Below are 14,315 nucleotides of genomic sequence, written 5' to 3'. Positions count from 1 at the left end.
TCATAGGATTCCTTAATCTTTAAGTAAGAACAAAGGGTGAATAACCCCTTATATATAGTTTTGTAATTAGCATCATATATGATAATAATAGAGAATCTCGGGAACTTGTTCTCAAAGACGCATCCTTTGTACCGTTTTGCAAGGAAGTAAAATACAGAGCACTTGCTCTGCTTTTCATATATATTTTTGTTTTCTTGTTATTTTTCTTTCTAACCAATCAAACTCTGAGGATTTTTCCTCAGAGGATGAGAGGCTAGGCTTTTCGTCTCTTGGAGTGAAGAAAGCCGGGTAAGTTTCCAAATGCATAAATTGGAAGTTTTGTTGTTTTAGTTTTTAATGAAGAAAAAGTGTGACCCGTTAATGGTTTTTATCTTTTTAGTTAACTTAAACGCCTTTAAATCACCTGGGCCAACACTTGGTAAGGCAAGTGATCTCCATCCATTGAGATACACTAGTTTATCTCTTGCGAGCCTTTGGAAGGTGGTTTGAAGGTAGGATTTTCTAGAATAGCCAACACTTGGTAAGCTTTTGAACTCCAAGGAGACATCCATTAGTTATCTCTTGCGAGCTGTTGACGGGTAATCCAAGGTTAAAGATCATCTTGAATGGCAAGTGCTAGGTGAGAGGTATGAGCCATTGCAAGATGCATCAGTGAGAGAGATTTAGTGTTTGAACCCATTAAAGGGAAGCATCTGTACCACACTGGTTCGGGAAATAACTATATGTTCAATCCCCAATGCGAGGAAAAGAAACAAGTGACCGGAACTTCCTTTTTGTATGAGGAACTTGAGCCTAGTGATCTAAACTCCAAGAAACACTTTTCTTTGTAATTAAAATCAGTTACTATTTTGGTTAGCTTAAAACCAACCTTTTCCACCAAAGATTATGTTTTCTTTTAAAGCTAACCTTGAAATGAAAAGGCACCAATTCAGCTTTGAATTAATATCAATTGTGAAGTGAAAACCCATCCTAGTGAACGATCCTAGAGCCACTATGCTATAGTAACTTTGTCTTTGCTACCCTAGTTCATGGTGTAATAGGTTATAAATTTTGTTGATTACTCCCTGAGGACCAAAATCAAGGGACACCAGCTGGACACGAATCAAATGGCACCACTGTCAGGGACCATTGAGAGGACATGAATCAGCTGAGACACCAATTGGGAACGAATCATTATCCTATATAATAATACTTTTTTTTTTCTATTTTTGAGAAAAAAAATATCAAATTATATTATATTATATTATATATTTTTCATTTTTAAAAAAATATATAAATTTATATTTATTCTTTTGTTGCTAGTTTGAACTTTTGTTTTATTTACTATTTAAATTTTCCATATAAATACATTAAAAAAAAAAAAAAAAAAAAAGAATTACAGATGGATTTTGTATTATGTAACATGACCAACTTGAATTCAACCCAATTGACTTGAGACTAATCCGATTAATACGACTCTAACTTAAACAATCATAGTTTAGAAAAATGAGGTTGGATCAGACTTGGATTTACTACTTCAGGTTAGAGTTCGAGTTGGGTTGAACTCAAGTTGATTTTTTATCACAGCTAAAAATCACGAGACACGTAACTCTGATGGAGAATATTGTAGTGCATGGCCATCGAAACTAGGAGCTTTAAGGTTAGCTGCAAAAAACTCTACTAAATAAATGAATTATTGAAGTCCACCCAAGTAATACACAGAGCTTACAAGATTTCCCATGAATATGGGTCATTCAATCCACCATGTATTCTAACTTTAATTACTTACATACCTTTTCTCTAGTTATTCATTTGTTGAACAAACCTTGAACTCATCCAACGTTACTTGGCACGAATGCTTTACCGAGGATAGATACCCATTAGTTTAGAGATGATTTTGACCCAAATTTTTATGAATATCCATCTATTTATTCAATGTCAAAGTCTATATATATAGTATTTTCTTTATAAGAGTTTTTTATTTTTCTAAATTTTAAAAGTGTTTCTAAATTTTGTCTTACACGATTTCTTTTTTTAAATACTTTTTAAGTTAAAGACGTTTCCTAAAATTCTTACTAAACATGGCACACCTCGATGGTAGGTACAAAAGTTTCACTCTTTGTATTTTGGACAAGTGAAGTACTTCCACTAGATGGGCGGAGTTGGATAGGTTGTGCATGTGTTTAAACTAGGATGTAACTTGGATGGATTGGTCCAACCCAAGTGCATTCAACCTAAAGCTAACCTCATTTTTCTGAACTTGAATTGGTCTAGTTAAACTCGAGTTTATTGGATTAGACTTGAGTTTATCATATTAGACTCAAGTTAGTTGGATTAATTAGGTTGCAAGATTCGAAATTCATCTACAATGGTTTTTTAACAACTTTGATCTTACCTTCAACTGTGGTTATCCTATTCCTTATCATAATGTAATGTTCTAAATAAATATTTTTACAAGTATTGAATTTTATTAGCATATAGGATGAAGACATTGTTGAAGCTTATAACTAGACTTAATTATTAATTATCTTTGACTTTACACACCTATATTGGCCATCATGTTCCAATAAGGGAGTGTTTGGTACGCGACAATGAGGAATGAGAATGAATATTTTGTTTCCATTTCTATTTTCTCTTGGATATGAATAAATTTGGTGATTCCAATTTTGTGTTTGGATATATATAGGAATGTAAGGTTGAATGATAATTTGTTTTCATTTCAATATTAAGTAATAATGAGAATGAAAATGAAAATAAATAAATAAATTATCAATAATATCCATACACATGGTTTAAAATAAATTTTTATTTTTATTTTAAAAAATCTCACATTGTATATAATTAGAAATAATTTTTTATTTTCATTAAAAAATAATTTTGTGAGAGATTTTTTTTTCTTTTGCTAAATAATAAAAATTTTTATACCACTATTTGGTTGTCATTATTTGGAAATAATAGTGAACTGTTCTTTGTATTTTTTTTCATTAGAGAAAATGAATTTCAAATTAAGTGAGACATTGTATTAAATTTATTAATAAGCTTAATAATTTTAAAAAATAATTTAAAATTCAAATATATATATAATAACTATAAAAAATAATTTTATAAATATGTTTTAAAGGGAGTCCAAAGTGTGGTTGGGAGCAAGTCGTTATTCTTTCTTTTTGGAAAGAACTCCATATTTTTAGCAAAGAAAACTCCACATTTTTAGCAAAGAAAAGTTTGTTGTAAAATTTAAGGGATTTGAGTTTTAGTCAGCATTTTAATTGGAATTTTAATCACCAAACTTAGATTTCTAATTATTTATTTCTTTAAATAAATAAATAAGTAATTTTTTATTTATTTATTTTTGCTTTTACATTGATGTAGTTGTTCCAATATCAACTTTTGAAAGTAAATCATGTTGATGCATAGAAGATACGAGTCCTTCTGAATAGGATCCTAGACGGCTAGCTTCGCTTTGCCCTACACAAAGGTATGTTTGAATTGGAATTCGGGCACACCTCTCCAAAGATTAAGTCAGAGAGTTGGTTTGAGCAAGAGAATAACTTTTCTGGAAAGAAAGCAACCGACCTTTTCTAGGGTTGTGAATGGCTATTTATTCTTCCTCACATGTAATGCCTTTTGAGGTGTCTTAATAACACCTTAATTACACTTAATTTTGGGTAATTGTGGCATTGATTATCGGCACATAAAGGTTGCATTGTTTCGATGAGCCTTAAATACTGGTGTTTTATCCTTGTAACAACTACATCAATCATGACTTGTGCCTAGTGCATAATTAACGCTTGAAGGCGATTTAATGCTTGGAGGCTAGTCAGGTGCCATTCTCATTGTCGTCCTTTAGGATAGTCCATCTACTATCCTAGATCTAGATGGACTATCCACTCGGCCTTGGTCATTCTTGCAAATGGAAAGGAATATGGACGGTTGTTGGGGATGTAATTGTTATTTCCACGTTAAAATTAAGTGGCTGGCCCACTAACCTAGTGTTTTAATTTTTATCCACTTATAAAAGTTTTTTAGCCAATTAAAAGAATGCCCAAAATAGTTAATAACCATTGTAAGAATATTTACCCTTTGATGGAGTGGGTAAATAAGAATAAAACAGTTATTATAATAACACGTTCAGAACAGTTTTTTGAACGGTTTTTTTTTTTGCCCTCTTCTCCTATCTATAAAAGAAAAATACAGAACCCTTTTTGTGAGTAAGTTCTCTTCCATCAATTAAAGGAAATAATTCTGTGTATTAAAATTTGATAAGGAGAAGAAGAGATCAAGAATTTAAGGTTTATAAATTGAAGGGGATCTCTAGATTTAACATGACTGCGTGTTCTTCAAACAGTATGTAATCAATTCTTTAATTTTCTTGAGATGTGTTGAATTCAATGATCTTGAATTTGTGTGTTAATTTTCGCGTTAAATACTAAAAATTGGTATCAGAGCCAAGTTGAATTCAAATATTCAAAATCATTGTTTTATAAGGATTAAATTTTTGAGATTTTATCTTCGATTAATTGGTCTCACCAAAACGAATAGGAGAAAATCTAAAAATAAAGACCAACCTCAGTGCGTAGAAAGAAGGCACTGTGTCTTCCTTGCAACGCCGACTGGAGCGATGTCGTCCAAGCGCCATTTCATTCTGGGCGCCGCTACCAGTGACGAGGGTGACACTTGCGATGCCGGTGAGGGGCTCCATTTGGCGCTGTTTCAGACATTCAAGAAGTGTCATTCAAGGCACGCAGCAAGGCCGTTCTAGGTGCCCTTCAGGCGCCAGTCCAGACACCATTTGCAGCGCTGTTTGCAGCGCTATTCCAAGCGTGCTTCAGGCGCCATGTCAGGGCATTCTAGGCGCTCCAGCGATGCCGTTTTCAGGCACTCCAGAAGCGTCATTTCAGGCTCCGTATTCAGGCGCTCCAAAAGCGCCATCTCAAGCGTTGTTTTCAGGCGATCTAGACGGCATGCAGGCGCTGTTCTTCAGGGGTTTTAGATGCCGATGAGAAGCGCCGGTTTTAGGCGTTGCAAGCGTCCGTTCTAGGCGCCGTTCGGGGATAATTCTCTAATGCATTATTAGACAATTTATAAATGTAAGGTTAACTAGTTTAGATAGTTGCCAAAGTAACCTAAATTAGTGAGCCTCATATTTATTAAATTGCATAAAAGAATAAAGGGAGACTTGTAAAATTCTTAATAATTCTTTTTATAATTAAGAGAATGAGACTAGCCCAAAGGAGAGTCAATTTCTGCTAATTATTAATTAATGCTTTTATTTTGTGTTGCTTAGAAAGGTAAAATGGATACCCAAAGGTAACATATAAATGACACAAAATAGTAAAGTATTTTAAGCTCCCTCCAAGTGAACACTGGATATGTTAAAATTTACCCAAAGGAGAATTTTAACGATATCAATAGTTCATTGTTATTTATTTTATACTTGAGGCCTTATTGTGAGCATTGTTTTATTTTGTACAGTTCCCACTTCGTTACACTCTCTTGCATTTGGAATGACTGTTTTTTATGGGTCGAACTTTTCTGAATGGTATGAAAGGGTTCAATTCTCACTGGGTGTATTGGATCTTGACCTAACTTTAATAATTGATAAACCTCCTGAAGCTACGGATGACAGTACTTCGGAGCAGGTGGAACAATCAAAAGCCTGGGCAAAATTAAATAGGCTCAGTCTGATGTTTATGAGAATGCCTATTGCCAATAATATCAAGACCTCTCTCCCTCAAACCGAGTCTGCCTTGGAATTTCTGAAATCTGTTGAGGAGCGCTTCAAACGCGCTGATAAGTCCCTTGTAGGCACATTGATGGCTGAATTGACCACCATGAAATATGATGGTCAGAAAGGTATTCAGCAACATATTTTAAACATGACTGAAAAGGCTGCAAAGCTTAAGGCACTAGGCATGAGTCCTTCTTGGTACAGTTTGTCCTTAACTCACTTCCATCACAGTTTGCTCCATTCAAGATCCACTATAATACTAACACCGATCAGTGGAACTTGAATGAGCTCACCAATAAATGCATACAAGAAGAAGTGAGATTAAGACAAGAAGGACATAATCTTGCCCTTGCTGTAACTCATGAAGTCACGAAGAAGAAAGGAAAATTCAGAAAAGGAAAGAAGTTTCCACCTAAGAAAAGTGGATCTGGGGAAGGTAGCCAAAGTCATGATGGAAAATTCACGATAAGTTGCTACTTTTGTGGCAAGAAATGGCATGTGAAGAAGGATTGTATCAAGCGCAAGGCTTAGTTCGAAGAGAGAGGTATAAATTTTTCTTTTGTATGTTATGAATCCAATCTTGCTGAAGTTCCTTCAAATACTTGGTGGATTGATTCTGGAGCCACAACTCATGTGACTAATTTAATGTAGGGATTCCTTACAACCAGGAAACCGAAGGAAAGTGAAAAGTTCCTCTATATGGGAAACCGTCTCAAGGTCGAAGTGGTAGTTGTTGGTACCTATCGCTTACTCTTAGAGATGGGTCATCGGATGGATCTTTTAAGCACTTTTTATGTACCTTCTATTTCTAGGAATTTAGTTTCTTTGTCCAAATTAGATGCTATTGGATATTCTGTTTTATTCAGTTTTGGACAATTAAGTTTGTTGTTAAATTCTGTTACAGTTGGTTCTGGAATTTTATGTGATGGTTTATATAAAATTTCCTTGAATCATGAATTTGCACAAGCTTTGATAACCCTGCATTCAAATGTTGGTTCAAAACGTGGCTTAATTAATGAAAATTCTTCAATCTTGTGGCACAGAAGATTAGGGCATATCTCTAGGGAAAGAATTGAGAGATTAGTAAAGGAAGGAATTTTACAAAATCTTGACTTCACTAATTTTCAGGTATGCTTGGATTGCATAAAGGGAAAGCAAACTAAACATACAAAAAAAGGTGCCACAAAAAGTAATGAGCTTCTTGAGATAATTCATACGGATATTTGTGGACCACTCTCTGCTCCATGTTTTATAGGAGAGAAATATTTTATTACCTTTATAGATGATCTATCTCGTTATGGTTATGTTTATCTAATGCATGAAAAGTTTCAGGCCATTGACATCTTCAAGATGTTCATTATAGAGGTCGAGAGACAATTAGATAAAAAGATTAAAATTGTGAGATCAGATCGAGGTGGTGAATATTATGGCAGATATGATGAATCAGGACAAAATCCTGGTCCTTTTGCCAAATTACTTGAAAAGCGTGCCATTCGTGCTCAGTACATAATGCCTAGTACGCCACAGCAAAATGGTGTTACTGAAAAGTGTAATTGCACATTAATGGAAATGGTTAGGAGTATGATGAGTTACTCTTCTGTACCTATTTCATTGTAGGGTGAAGCCTTAAAGATCGCAATGTATATCTTGAACAGAGTTTCTAGTAAGGCAGTTCCAAAAACTCCTTTCGAGTTATGAACTGGTAGGAAACCTAGTTTGAGACATATACATATATGGGGTTGTCCAGCGAAGGCAAGAATCTATAACCCACATGAGAAAAAGCTTGATTCAAGAACGATATCTGGATATTTCATTAGCTATCCGGATAAATCGAAAGGGTACAGATTTTACTGTCCTAACCATAGTGTGAGAATAGTTGAAACCGATAATGCCAGATTCTTAGAGAATGGCGAAATCAGTGGGAATAATAAACCAAGAAAGGTAGATATTGAGGAGATAAGAGTGGATATCCCACCATCCTTTTTACCTCAAGAAATTATTGCCCCTCAACCTATTCAACAAGTTGAGGAACATGAGCAACATAATAGAGATGGTTCATTACCACTAGAAAATATTGCCATTGAAAATGTTGTAGAGCCACCACAAGCAACACCTTTGAAGAGATCTCAAAGAGAAAGGAGACCTACCATTTTAGATGATTATGTGGTGTATCAATAGGAATCTGACTTTGATATTGGGATAAAGAAGAATCCAGTTTCGATTTCTCAAGCCATGGAAAGTGATGATTTTAGTAAATGGATGGAAACTATGAATGATGAGTTGAAATCTATGGCCCATAACGGTATCTGGGATCTCATTGAATTGCCTAATAGTTGTAAACCCATTGGCTATAAATGGGTCTTTAAGACAAAGCGCGACGCTAAAGGCAATATCGAACGATTTAAGGCTAGACTTGTGGCCAAAGGTTTCACTCAAAAGGAAGGTATCGATTATAGAGATACCTTTTCTCCAGTTTCCAAGAAAGATTCGCTTAGAATCATCATGGGAAATGGGAAATGGATGTGAAAACTGCATTCTTAAATGGGAAATTGGATGAAGATATCTACATGGAACAACCTGAGGGGTTCGCAAAGAAAGGAAATGAACACCTAGTTTGCAAATTAAAGAAATCCATTTACAGTCTTAAACAAGCTTCTAGATAGTGGTATATTAAATTCAATAATACCATTACATCTTTCGGATTTAAAGAGAACACTGTTGATCAGTGTATATATCTGAAAGTTAGTGGGAGCAAGTTTATATTTCTGATACTATATGTGGATGATATTTTGCTTGCTAGCAGTGATCTTGGTTTATTACGTGAAACCAAGGAACATCTCTCTAAAAACTTTCAAATGGTTGATATGGGTGAGGCAAACTATGTTATTGGCATCGAGATCTTTAGGGATCGATCTCGAGGAGTGCTAGGTTTATCTCAGAAAGGATATATTGATCGAGTTTAAGAGAGATTTAATATGCAGTCATGTTCATCGGGTGTTGCACCTATATTGAAAGGTGACAAATTAAGTGAAAAGTAGTGCCCAAGGAATAACATGGAAAGGGAGGAAATGAAGAAAATTCCTTATGCATCAGTTATGGGGAGTTTGATGTACGCTCAAACATGTAGAAGACTGGATATCAGCTTTGCTATTGGCATGTTAAGAAGATACCAAAGTGATCCAGGATTCGAACACTGGAAAGCTGCAAAGAAGGTGATGAGGTACTTACAAGGGAGAAAGGATTATATGCTCACATATAAAATATCAGAACAATTAGAGATTTTCGGTTACTCGGATTCTAATTATGGTGGTTGTCTCGATAGCTTAAAGTCAACTTCAAGATTTGTCTTTATGCTGGCAAATGGGGCAATATCATAGAAGAGCGAAAAACAATCAATTACTGTTTCATCCACGATGGAGGCCGAGTTTGTTGCTTGTTTTGAAGCCTCAAGTCATGCTTTATGGTTGCGGAATTTTATCTCAGGACTTGGTGTTGTCGACTCTATTGCTAAACCTTTGAGAATATATTGTGATAACACCGCAGCTATTTTCTTCTCTAAGAATGGCAAATTTTCTAGTGGATCGAAACACATAGATTTAAAGTATTTAGTTGTTAAAGAAAGAGTCCAAAAACAACAAGTGTCGATTGAAAATATTAGGACCACACTTATGGTTGCTGATCCATTAACTAAAGGATTACCTCCAAAGGCATATTTGGAACATGTTATGAGGATGGGTCTTTTGAGGAATCCATAATATGTATGATAATGAATGGTGATTATGTAATTGACAATTTGCGCATTAAAGATTGTTTCTGCTTATTCTTGTTTTCAATTATGGGTGCACGTTTTATTGTTTGATAAACAAGAATTGTCCTGACAAGACAAATTACAGGGTCTGTTTGGCATTAAGGACTGGGTTAGTTAGAGTTATTGATGTGTGGTGCATGGAAGGAAACATGACATTATGGTTATGTGACCGCCATAACTCGCATTTATGATCTAAACTGATTCAGTATTATGGTATATGATTTTGGACGTATTGGCTAAGTTTATTGAAATCGTGATCACGTGTCAAATTTATTTTCTAGTATATATTTTATATATAAAAGTATATATATTATAGTTTTCATAATCGGTTTAGTGGGCCAAGTGGGAGAATGTTATTTCCACGTTAAAATTAAGTGGGTGGCCCACTAACCTAGTGTTTTAATTTTTATCCACTTATAAAAGTTTTTTAGCCAATTAAAATAATGCCCAAAATAGTTAACAATTGTTGTAAGAATATTTACCCTTTGATGGAGTGGGTAAATAAGAATAAAACAGTTATTAGAATAACACGTTTAGAACAGTTTTTTGAACGGTTATTCTTTGCCCTCTTCTCCTATCTATAAAAGAAAGATACAGAACCCCTTTTGTAAGTAAGTTCTCTTCCATCAATTAAAGGAAATAATTCTGTGTATTAAAATTTGATAAGGAGAAGAAGAGATCAAGAATTTAAGGTTTATAAATTGAAGGGGATCTTTTGATTTAACATGGCTGCGTGTTCTTCAAACGGTATGTAATCAATTCTTTAATTTTCTTGAGATGTGTTGAATTCAATGATCTTGAATTTGTGTGTTAATTTCCGCGTTAAATACTAATAGGAATGATAGTGAGGGGCCCACAATGCCCCCTAATTCTTGCAATTGTGCTTAGGTAGTGAGTAGACGACCAAGGGAAAGAGTTGCATCTTGTGAGAATTTGAAACTTTGGCACCAAGAGACACACGTCAATTACTCGTGCTTCGAGGGGTCACATTGATCAAGGCATTGTGTCAGGCGCTGCGCCCCCTCAAATGCCTTGATCTTCGCACCCATACCTTATATAGGTTGTTTACTTTTTGGGAGTTTGTTTCATTTCCTCTTTGTGTCCTTTACTCTCACCACTGTTCTCCATGAGATTAGGTTTTCTATCTTCAATGATGCCTTTGACTCTCCACTATATTGTTGGTGGTGATTTCTCTTGAAGATTTTCATCATTAGTAGTTGCAGCTTCGAATGCTCTAGCATGGTCTTAAGGTTCTTCTCCGTGATTAGCATAAGATCATGTCGCTCAACTTAATCGATCTCAAACAACTTGTTAAGACGGGTGAAGGAATATTTTTCCACCCACTCAACCTGATGCTCCCACCTCTCTTTGCCTGTATCAACAAAGCACTGTTAGATGCTCGTTCGGATAATCTCAAGCTAGTGATAAAAGCAACTTCAGAGACAATACGTACTTGGAATTTCAAGGGGCCGTGTAGGTGTGAAAACCTGGTTCGGGCCCTCAATTGATCTGTTCCATGGGTCGGACACCAACACATGCCTTTTCGCTCAACATTTTCTGGAGTCAGGTAGGCCAGTTACAAATTAGAAGAACATAATATGGGTTGATAAGCTAAAACGCTCCTTAGGATTCATCTTGATTGTATAGAAAAAAAATACCTCCAACAAGGAAAGGTCTAGTTGATAGAGTGCATCCAGAACACTGCACCCCATCAAGATTTGGATGACATTGGGATGGATGAAAGTAGACAAAATCTTAGAGAAATAAAGGAATGTTTAAGCAATGATGGTATAGGCAGATGGAGTCCCGCTGTAAATTGTTCCTTAGTGAAGTAGACCATGTTGTGAGGAAGTCCATCTGTTGACGAAGCCTCCCCGTTTGACAATTGAATGGAGATCGAATTAGGGATGTAGCAGTGAGCATGGGACTTTTGTTCAGATGGCTCGCCTATCGGATTGTCCATCCTAGAACGACCAGATTTGGATGACTTAGACCCACCACGTTGTGGTCTACCGTTTGAGGATGCGACCCTAATGCAGTAGTTACAAGGATAAAACACCAATACTTAAGGCTCATCAAAACAAGGCAGTCGTTATGTTCTGACAATCAATGCCACAATAAAGTATAATGAAGCGCAATTAAGGTGTTATTAAGAAGTCTGAAAATGCGTTACACGTGAGCAAGAATAAATAACCCTGCACAACCCCAGGAAAGGTAGACAACTTTCTCTCTAGAAAAGTTATTCTCTTGTTCAAACCAATTCTCTGACTTAATCTTCGAAGAGGCACGCCTAGATTCCCATCTAGACATACCTTTGTGCAAGGCAAAGCGGAGCTAGCTGTCTAAGATCCTATCCGGAAGGACTCATATCTTATGTGCATCAACAAATCAAATGGGATTAAATTCTATTACCTTTTTTTCTTTAAAAAAAAAAATTACTATTTCATTTTTCATTGAAGATGATTTAAATTCATTATTGAGTTTAATTTCTTCTTCCCTATTTTACTTTGTCATAGGCCATCAATGATCAATAAGAAAATATATATAAAATTATTTCAAAAAATATTTTTCTTGACTATTGATACCTAATAAATGTAATTTTAATTTCTAACTTAAAACAAGAATTAATCATCTTAATACCTCTAAAAAGATTGAAAGAACATCGTCCAAAAATGAAATTTTAAGAGAAATGGTAAATTTTGAAACTAATTTTAACAAAGTGACTACTTCGACAAACAGGGATATATACAACCACTTCAATTGTAGATTTTAAAACTAATAATGTTTATTTATATTTATACTTTATTAAAAATACGATTGCATGGTAAAACTTTTCTACAAAAAAACATCTTATCAATAAGAATTTTCAAGCTAAAAAACCCTTTAAAAAAATTAATTCCCTTTTAAATCAATAAAGAGTGATTTTTTGGATTTAATATTTTTCAATCCATATATATTTCATACTTATTTGTTATCTACCATAATTCTCATTATTATAAGTTAGAGTTTTAAAAGTTTCCTCATTCGAGAAAGGCCCCTACATGACAACTTTTCTATCCAAAAACAACTTATTAATAAAAAATTTCTACCTAAAAGGCCCTTACAAAAAGAATTAATTCCCTTTTAAATCAAACAAAAGTCTTTTTGGTTCATAATTTTTTAATCTATATCTACTTGTTATCTACCATAATTGTCATTATTCCAAGTTGGCTTTTCAAACTTCTTCATTCAAAAACACCTTGTCTATAAAAATTTTCTACAAAAAAAAAAAAAAAGTTGTATTCTCTATTTTTTCCCTAATTTTGGTTGATTCTCCTCATCTGATTAATTTTCTACTGGACGGTCCCTCTCTTCGTAGTTATGATTTTTCTCCAAAGCTGTCGTAGCACCCAACAATATTGGTCTACGTAGTGTGAATCACCTTCTTCATAGTTGCAGTTTTTCTCTAAGGCTCTTCATAGTTGTGATTTTTCTCAAAAGTTTCCATAGTACTCAATGAAATTGATCCTCATACTGTGAAAGGATTAAAGATTAGGTTGCATTCATTATTAGAATTATAGAATTAAAGATTTCATCTTATTATTTTTAAGATGGTATTGGGTCACAAAATTCATATTATTTAATAAATAAATAATTTTTCAATTAATTTTAAAATATTTATTAACAATTATGAAACAAGAATGCAAGAGAAATCAAATTAATATTAATAAGAAAAAAATATCTTTTAAAAAATTTCATAAGGAAGTCAAATTAATATCAATAAAAAATAACCGTATTAAGAGTTATCTATGTTATTTATATATTATTTTAATTAATTTTAAAATACCTAAAAATTATTTACTTTAAATAAATCTTTAAACAAAATGAAAGTGTTGATGGAAAGTCGAGATACGGATGATTATCCATAAGCTTCTCTTATGTTTAAGTAAATTAAAATTTTAATGGACTAAACTCTATTTTTCCAAAACATCGCAATTTAGATAGAATCCTTGAAGTTGTAATTTGTTTAAGAAAATTCTAGGATTTATCTTAAAGCAAAATCGTAGAGTCTACTTGGAACAAGTATTTCGCTTTTAGTTTGAATGGTTTCAGTAAAAGAACTCTAGACCTGGTCTAATCAGAAATTGATTGGTTAGTGTTTTTTGTTCTTTTGAAAAAGTAATAATACAAGAAAATCTTGAATAATATTATGCTTCTATTGGGCATTATTAGGTATAAGCCTGAAAAGAATTGAAGAGGAGCTAGCCGTCTCCACCAGCCACCAGCCACCAGCCATGGCAATGCGAGAAGAGAGTGGAAAGCCCGATCCTTCGGAGGAACAGGAAAGCCGGCCATGGTCTTATCTTCCTCTGGATATAAATTATTTTAAAAATACCTTAGTTAAAATCTTAATTAGTTTAATTATTTATTTTTAAGTATAATATATCTATAACATAAAAGATAAATTAAGTTTTTTATTTTATACTTGTTTATAATCTCATCTAATTTTTTAATTATAAAATATTTTTAATAGTTATTTATTGAGTTCTTAATTATATAATATTATATTTTAAAATAATTTAAAATTTATCATTTTTAAATATATAAATTTAATAAACTTATATGAATTAAATCAATGTTAAACAAATTCAATCACCAACATATTATTTTGATATAATTAAGTAAATTGGTTAAACAAATTAGATGGATTAAGTAGTCAAATTTGAGTATGATTATAGTACAAATATAATCATATCTAGTCGAATCCATTAAAATTTATATCATTTTTGAGTCCGTATCAATCTTCTTCTCAGTCATGGC

At 33.6% G+C, this 14,315-nt stretch overlaps 1 protein-coding gene across 1 annotated transcript; it reads left to right on the top strand.

The window, feature by feature from the left end:
* Positions 1–8,760: 8,760 nt before the first annotated feature.
* On the top strand, positions 8,761–9,084 carry LOC132255026 (secreted RxLR effector protein 161-like). The gene has a single exon (XM_059742489.1). The coding sequence runs from the start codon at positions 8,761–8,763 to the stop codon at positions 9,082–9,084; it is 324 nt and encodes a 107-aa protein (XP_059598472.1).
* The last annotated feature ends 5,231 nt before the right edge of the window (positions 9,085–14,315 follow it).

The sequence above is a fragment of the Vitis vinifera genome, chromosome 14, assembly GCF_030704535.1.
Source record: "Vitis vinifera cultivar Pinot Noir 40024 chromosome 14, ASM3070453v1".
Lineage (NCBI taxonomy): Eukaryota > Viridiplantae > Streptophyta > Magnoliopsida > Vitales > Vitaceae > Vitis > Vitis vinifera.
Note: the sequence above shows the minus strand (reverse complement) of the source record. Positions and strands in the feature narration are given on the sequence as shown.